This window comes from Paramisgurnus dabryanus, chromosome 14 (genome assembly GCF_030506205.2).
Source record: "Paramisgurnus dabryanus chromosome 14, PD_genome_1.1, whole genome shotgun sequence".
In the NCBI taxonomy this organism is placed as follows: Eukaryota; Metazoa; Chordata; class Actinopteri; order Cypriniformes; family Cobitidae; genus Paramisgurnus; species Paramisgurnus dabryanus.
Genome location: NC_133350.1, coordinates 12,432,946 through 12,441,784, shown reverse-complemented (window position 1 = coordinate 12,441,784; position 8,839 = coordinate 12,432,946). Strand labels below are relative to the sequence as shown.

The 8,839-nt window shown below is 35.5% G+C and overlaps 1 protein-coding gene across 2 annotated transcripts in view; it reads left to right on the top strand.

Moving 5' to 3' along the window:
* The first annotated feature begins 2,352 nt into the window (after positions 1-2,352).
* mmel1 (membrane metallo-endopeptidase-like 1) overlaps positions 2,353-8,839 on the top strand; it is a 28,879-nt gene continuing 22,392 nt past the window's right edge. The window contains exons 1-8 of one of the 2 annotated variants that reach the window (XM_065259125.2): positions 2,353-2,576; positions 3,848-3,880; positions 4,567-4,731; positions 4,972-5,001; positions 5,487-5,549; positions 5,654-5,815; positions 5,990-6,070; positions 8,567-8,662. In XM_065259125.2, the coding sequence (XP_065115197.1) occupies positions 4,575-4,731; positions 4,972-5,001; positions 5,487-5,549; positions 5,654-5,815; positions 5,990-6,070; positions 8,567-8,662 (589 nt within the window). In that variant the 5' untranslated portion in view covers positions 2,353-2,576; positions 3,848-3,880; positions 4,567-4,574. The remainder of the gene's footprint in view (positions 2,577-3,847; positions 3,881-4,566; positions 4,732-4,971; positions 5,002-5,486; positions 5,550-5,653; positions 5,816-5,989; positions 6,071-8,566; positions 8,663-8,839) is intronic. The other variant, XM_065259124.2, reaches the window with a different exon arrangement.

Sequence of the window (8,839 nt, the reverse complement as noted above, 5' to 3'; positions counted from 1 at the left end):
GCATGTATAAATTAAGGAAATTTATTTATTTATGTATATATTTTATTTATTTATTTATAATATAAAATATACCTATGTGTGTATTTATACAAAAAATTGCACACAGTGCACACACATATATTAAGCAAAAACAAACTTTTATTTTGTATGCAATTAATCTTTTGATATCCTTAACTTTCACAGAATGTTCTTAATGTTGTAATCTTCGTTATATAGAATGATTTATGTAGAAAACAGTAAATGACTTTAGATTAGGGCTGCATAACAATTATTTGTGACTAATCGTTTGCAGAATAAAAGTTTTTGTTTACATCATATACATGTGTGTACTGTGTATAATAATTATGTATATATAAATATACACACATGTATATTTAAAAAATATTTACAATATACATTTATTTTATATATGAATATAAATACTAAATATGTAAATATATATTATATATACATAATTATTATACACAATACACACAAAACGATTAGTTGTGATTAATCATTATGCAGCCCTACTTGAGATGGGGTTTTCACAGGTAGGGTCACATAATGTTACAGATATTTAAGCAATAATGCATTAAAGTATAAATGCATATATAAAAAATAACTATGTAAGAAATAATAACCATTTCTAATGAAAATACTGATGTGAGAGGTTGCCAACACGCTGCTATTCAGTTGCTAATATGTTCTTATTGTCTGACAGTCTTAAGTCACTCAATTTGTGACATTATTATTATTATTTTAATGGTTTATTTAGCAGTAACAATGCACACATACACTGGTTTATCAGAAAGCGTATTTTAAATAATTATTAGAACAGAATAAGCTTTTAGCCAATATCTACTAAGCTGCTTTTTAACCATACGAGTTTCAGCTTGATTAAAAAGCTTTTAAAGCTTGTTTTTCTACGTTCCTAATCAAGGAGACAGTGCAGTATTTACTTTGCGGACGGAGCGTGCGCACCCGGTCCCTGGTCTTACACAGCATGGCAAATAAATTTCTAATGACTAAATTAGTTCTCCCTGCACTAGTACACAATTAGACACATTCTGCCATAAACAGCCAAGTCCTATACTGCTCCCAGGTGCCTTGTCATTCAAACGACCAACCATGAAGCCAGTAATAAGTGTAACCAGACATCGGAGACCGAGAGCGCAAAAGCTAAAACACAGAAGCGCAAGCAGGTGGACTCACATTAAAGCCTATATGCGCAAGAGCATGCTTAAAAAGATTAAAGCTCTGTGATCTTGTTTCCTGGAAATGATTGTATGTATAGCTGTAGTAACGTACAATCCTGCTATTATCAGACTTTGAGAAACCCTCTTGCAATTTTCTCATCGTCTACGCAGTTTTGTTCAATACATTTCTGTGGGACAATGATTCTTCTTGTTGGACTTTTTCAGCTCTTTGCCCAGTCTCTTATCTTGTTTCTATATAAGTCTGAACGTGAACAGAGATCAGCAGCAGAAATTCATCTTTCACATACACCCATAATTAGCAGCCATTCATCCGTGTTCCCCATTATGAAAGAAAGGTTCTTCTGCTTCTATTCTGGTGTCTAGCATTTATCCCTCGACTTGTGTTATGATGGGCTAACTGATACGGACAGCTGGGCAGTTATGCATCAGCGCTGATGGCTGGCACCCATGCCATTCGCTCCCTCTAATATCAGTTAATTACAATGGTTAATCAGCCTGGTAATGAGTATGGGCATCATGCCATTTCAATCTGACACCGATGGGAGGGAAACTCACTTCCCCGCCAAGCTGATGTCAGTTCCTGCCAGCTCTCCGACCGCTGTGAGATTTTCAGTCCACCTGGTCTGTGAATAATGAGAGGCCAGCAGACATTAACCTGCGCCCAGATTTATACCACCTCTTATTAAGAGCTATTTTTAGGAAGGAACATGATTCTTAATATGATGCACAATGGCATAAATGGTACCTTTTATTGTGCAATTTGTTAAAGACAGGTGCACAGTGTTACCTTTTGTGTGTGGTACTGATGGATGGACCTGAGCCATATCTGGAGATCTGGAGAGCATCATTGAGACTTAGGGGGTGGAGCTCAATTGGGTCAGTAGGCATCACCTTAGCAACCACGTAGCATCACCCTGGTAACCAGCCTAGCATCATTTTATACAGGCAAGCACATCAAAAACATAATTTAAACATTCCTGATTTGCTCATTTAACCAATTTGGTTAATTTATTTAAATATAAAAAAATATTTGCACAATGCACAAATAAATTATTTCATTGTTATGTTAAATTAATAATTTCTCTTAAAGCAACTTCTCTTGATTACTCCTCACAATCATTAACATTGGGTTTCTCTTCATCGCTCCTCCTCCTCAACATCCCTCCATCTCTCTCTCTCTCTCTCTCTTCCTCTTTTCTGCATCTCACTCACTCACTGAGAGTCACATCAGAACAGACAGTCCCTCCGACATCCAGCTGTCCGGACGCTGATTCATTTCTCCACACACCAGCTCTGGGTGCAAACTCAGAAGGGGTGTTTGGGAAATTGAAAGGCGTCCTAAACAGGGCCAAAAAGGATTTTCATCATCAAAGAGAGGTAGGAAAGCTTATATATTTTGGAGTATGAGGAGATCGGTGTTGAAATTACATGTAGTAGTTATGTGTTGTTAACAGGTATAGAGTTATATCCAGTTTCCATGCTGTTTGTAATGCATTGGTTAAGAGTTTCATTTTGTGCAAATGTATTGTAAGTGATTGGTTTTTTTTCTGTCAACTAAAATAGCTTTTTAGGTTTTAATGATTGTAATTTTGTTGATCAAAGGCGCAATTCATGTTTTAGATAATAGCTGTGATTTGCAAAGGTTTTATACACTATAAAAATATTTTGTCGTTAGCTTTATACAAATAAACAATATTTAAGGTTATAGCAATAAACTAAAATTTTAGGAAATTAAAAGTTGATTCATGTCATTGGAAAATACAGCGTTATGTGTGTGTGCTTAATGGATGGCTGTTCAGAAGCTTTGAGCCTTTTAAACTTACCAGGGTAAAATACAGCGTTGTTTAGTGTGTATGTGGTCAGTTACAATTATTAATATTAAACATACATATTAATAATAATGTCAATTGAGTTGAGTGTATTTTAGTATGTGGTTGCCATCAAAACATAATCATCTAAAATGTGGGGGAAATGTTTTGTCTTTAGCAATTTTGGGTCATTGAGATGTTTCTAACAAGTTGTAAAGGGTATAGTTTTAAATATGCATTGATTTAATTTTTAAATAACATGTGCATTTATATTACACTATAAATAGCCTTAAAACGATTATTACCAAATCCCTCGGTATAAAAGCAAATAATTTCTCAATGAAAGTGTCTTGCACGGTTATTGTTTTGCCTTCAGATATCATATGAGTCAGGAAATTAAAACTAGCAAGAAATTTATCAGCAGTTTCCAGCTTGCGAGAAAAAATGCTGATGCTGTAGACAGACAAAAGCACCGTTTCTCAGGCACTTCAGGGTATATGAATGTTGTGAGGAGGCAGGAGATGCTTTAAGACTTGGTGAATTTGATGCATAACCACTGCCATTAAATGTACAGATCACCCAAAAATAATTATGTCATGATTTACTCATCCTTCTGTGCCTTTTTTCTGGTATCAAACACGCTAGATAAAATATTATTCTGCATGCTTTTCTTTTGTGCAATAAAAGTCAATGGTCATCTCTAGCCCATTTCCACTTTCATTGTATGAAAAACTGTTTTAAGGAATGATCTAGGGTGGGTAAATGATAAAAGAATTTACTTTGAAGGGTTTACTGTCACTTTAAAAATAAAACAGGAACAATTATTGCTTATTCACACAGGAAGACAGAAGATTTGCTATCTCTCGTGTTTTGGTAGGTTAAAGGTTTTATATTTCTATCAAAATTTTTCTTAGTCAGAATCTAAAACTTTAAATATGATATGCTCTGTATTCAGCTTCCCAGGTGGGTATCTTAAAATTCCAGTTTCTAGGCCTGGAAAAGTCATAGAAATTATTAAAAATGACTTAGGGGCGGTTTCCTGGACAGGGTTTATATAGTTCCAGATTAAAATGCATATTTGAGGTGCCTTAATTTGAAAACGTCAATCTTAAAATATATCGGTGCCATTATTTTGTCCAAAAATGCACATCAGTATTGTTTATTGTAATGTATTTTTGTAAAAATGATTTAAATGTCCTAATATAACTAAGGCCTAGTCCTGGATTAATCTAAACCCTGTCTGTGAAACAAAGTTATTGAAAGTTATTGAAATTCACGCACCATTATAGAAAAGTTATAGCGCGTTCATTCATTGATTGGTTAAACCCTATTAAATGTCATTTTTAAATGTAATCAATCACCCTATACTCTAACATATGTTACCCAAATCCCAAAGTTGTGTTTGGAGACAGACTCTTGTATTTAGTAGCCACATCACTATATGTCCAAAAAGAGGGAACAAATAAAACAGAAGACGCATCTACTTGTAGCTCTTCTCATCTTCTTTCTCTCGCTATTCTCTCGCTCAGACCTCAACACTTCAATATTGTATTCAACAGCTCCAAGAATGGGAAAATCAGAGAGCCAAATGGATATCATGGAGAAAACCACTAAACCGAGAAAGCATCGCTGGACCGTCGTTGAGATCGGATTGTCTATTATTGTTCTTCTGCTGAGCTGCGCTCTGGCTGGACTTGTAGTGCTTTACACTTCAGCACTGAGAGGTGAGCAAAAATCACCTTTTCCCATTGCAAACCAGAAATATTTAGATTAAATGAAGACATGTACACATGATATAAATAACAACAAGTGTAATAAACATATAGATGTATTTATTATATATATATATTATACATATAGATGTATTTAGTATATATATATATATATGCTCATATCAACACTTTTCTGGGAGTAGACCTTCAAAGAAATTTCTAATTCATCAATCTTTATCCTTTATGTTTCAGATCGTTTTAACAGAAATGAATCTTCGAAAGGTACAGTATATGATGTCAAGTTGTTCATCAATATCAGAGTTTGATTCGTTTGTAACAAATTATATCCACAAGGTTCATAAAGCAAAAGGGATGAACTTAGCCCATTGGGTTGTAATTTAACCTATGCTGCGTTGTATCAAATGTAAACATTTTCAGGGTTAATTTAACCCAAAGGTTGGGCTTGTCCCTTTTTGATCCAATACTGGGTTGAAAACCCCCCAATATTTTTTCATTCTTGTCCAGAGTTCAGAATTTCTAAGTCTTTTTTTCTCATGCCTGATGTTTGGTTGATAAGAGAAAGATTTTAAATCTTCTTCTTGAACTAACGTTATGTTCAAAATGCATCTGTAAAAGATCATATATTAAGTTGGAGCAGTAAGCTTTGGCTTCAGGATGGCCAGTTTTGAAGGGAATGTGTCACATGGTATCTCACCTCCTTTTAGACAGACATTAACCTTACGTTTGTGTTATTTATCTCGTCACAGGGCTCGAATATCGATCAAATACTGATAGAGATGTCTGTACAACACCAGAGTGTGTCACTGCAGGTAAGAGCACATTTATATAGACATATCTCGTTTTATCATAAATGCCTTATTTTAGAGATAAAACAGTTGGTGGGCTCATGTCCTCGTTTTACTTTGTGTTACAGCTGCCCGACTGCTCCAGAACATGGACCCCAGTGTGGAACCATGCCAGAACTTCTATCAGTATGCCTGTGGAGGTTGGATCGAACGTCATGTCATTCCTGAGACGAGCTCACATCACAGTGTCTTTAATATCCTGAGAGATGAGCTGGAGATCGTACTCAAAGGTTTGCTATATCAGACTGATGCAGCACAGAGCAAATGTTATAGCTCGATGATGGCATGAGACCAAATTAAGTTTTTACGAATTTGTTTCTGATGGTTTTACTACAATTTTTAAGAAATAGATCATTTGGTTTAAGAGGATTTGATGAGTTTATATTGAAATCTCTGATTTTCAGGAGTTCTTGAGATGGACAGTAAGAATGACAGAGAAGCCTTCAAGAAAGCCAAAACACTCTATAACTCCTGCATGAATGAGAGTTAGTACTACAGTACACACGCGCGCACACACACACACACACACACACACACACACACACACACACACACACACACACACACACACACACACACACACACACACACACACACACACACACACACACACACACACACACACACACACAAAGATATCCACATTCACATGGTTGAATTATTGCATTATTTACTACTGATAAATCATTTGACAATGTACTGTCACGTCTGATTCAGTTGCATTTTTAATGCTTCATTGGAGAAATGTGCTGCAATTTTGAACTGAAAATTTACAATCAAACACCAACAAAAACCAACTAACTTATTCACACTGATCCAACAAACACCAACTCACTAATTCACACTGATCCAACAAACAACAACAAACTAATTCACACTGATCCAACAAAGCCCAACACAATCATTCATGCTGATCCAACAAACACTAACACACTAATTCACACTGATCCAACAAACACCAACACAATCATTCATGCTGATCCAACAAACACCAAGACACTAATTCACAGTGATTCAACAAACACCAACACACTAATTCACGCTGATCCAACAAACACCAACAAAAAATTCACACTGATCCAACAAACACCAAGACACTTATTCAACAAACACCAACAAACTAATTTGCATTGATTCAACAAACATCAACACACAAATTCACGCTGATCCAACAAACACCAATACACTAATTCACATTGATTTAACAAACACCAACAAACTATTTAACATTGATTCAACAAACATTAAGCACATTAATTAATGCTGATCCAACAAACACCAAGACACTAATTCACACTAATTCAATAAATACCAACAAACTAATTCACATTGATTCAACAAATACCAACAAACTAATTCACACTGATCCATCAAACACCAACAAACTAATTCACACTGATTCAACAAACACCAACAAACTAATTCACACTGATCCAACAAACTAATTCACACTGATCCAACAAACACCAACACACTAATTCACACTGATTAAGCAAACACCAACACACTAATTCACACTGATTCAACAAACACCAACACAATAATTCACTTTGATTCAACAAACACCAACACACTCATTCACACTGATTCAACAAACACCAAAGCACTAATTCACACTGATTCAACAAACACCAACAAACTAATTCACATTGATTAAACAAACACCAACACACACATTCACACTGATCCAACAAACACCAACACACTTATTCACACTGATTCAACAAACGCCAACATACTAATTCACACTGATTCAACAAACACCAACATACTAATTCACACTGATCCAACAAACACCAACAAACTAATTCCCACTAATTTAACAAACACCAACACACTAATTCACATTGATTAAACAAACACCAACACACTAATTCAAACTGATTCAACAAACACCAACAAACTAATTCACATTGATTCAACAAATACCAACACATTAATTCATGCTGATCCAACAAACACCAAGACACTAATTCACGCTGATCCAACAAACACCAACACACTAATTCACACTAATCCAACAAACACCAACACACTAATTCACATTGATTCAACAAACATGCACACACTAATTCACACTGATCCAACAAACACCAACACACTAATTCACACTAATCCAGCAAACACCAAGACACTAATTCACACTGATCCAACAAACACCAACACACTAATTCACACTGATCCAACAAACACCAAAACACTAATTCACACTAATCTAACAAACACCAAGACACTAATTCACACTGATCCAACAAACACCAACACACTAATTCACACTGATCCAACAAACACCAACACACTAATTCACATGGATCCAACAAACACCAACACAATCATTCATGCTGATCCAACAAACACCAAGACACTAATTCACATTGATTCAACAAACACCCATACACTAAATCACATGGATCCAACAAACACCAACACACTAATTCACCCTGATTCAACAAACACCCACACACTAATTCACACTGATCCAACAAACACAAACAAACTAATTTAAATTGATCCAACAAACACCAAACAAAGACCAACACAATAATTTACATTGATCCAATCAACACCTACAAATTAATTTACATTGATCCAACAAAGACCAACACATCAATTCAAACTGATTGAACAAACACCAACAAACAAATTCACACCAATTTAAATAAGACCAACAAACAAACTAATTCACGCTGATCCAAAAAATACCAACATACATATTTATTCTAAATTATAATGTTGATGTTGATTGGGATTTGTAAAATCTGTGTGAATTAGTTCTAAAAGGTGATCATTTCAAATTTTGCTATATAAAAATAATGCAATTTAATTCAATACAAATTATAATGCCGTGAACCATCTTGGAGTAGGTGGATGTAGTGTAAGGATAAACCAGGATAAATATTTCTGAGGACCTGGACAACTATATAACAATTGGGGGTGATCTATTTTTGGATTCTTATCTGTCTCTCTTCCGCCCCCTGTAGTTTTGATTGAACAGCGGGACTCGCAGCCTCTTCTCAGGCTCATCGACAGTATCGGAGACTGGCCCGTGGCCTCTGAGGTCTGGAACGACACATCAGGTACTGCAGATAGCAGCAGTCGTCTCTAATTCACTCTCACAGAGAATGGCAGCGTCTTAAGCTTATCTAAATGGGATAAATACAATCGCTCCAGCCGTGCTGTCACTGGAGGTCGATAAGGAGCTAGACTGATAGAAAGACCCAGTAGTTTCAGAGAGCAATGACCGCCCTGCTCAT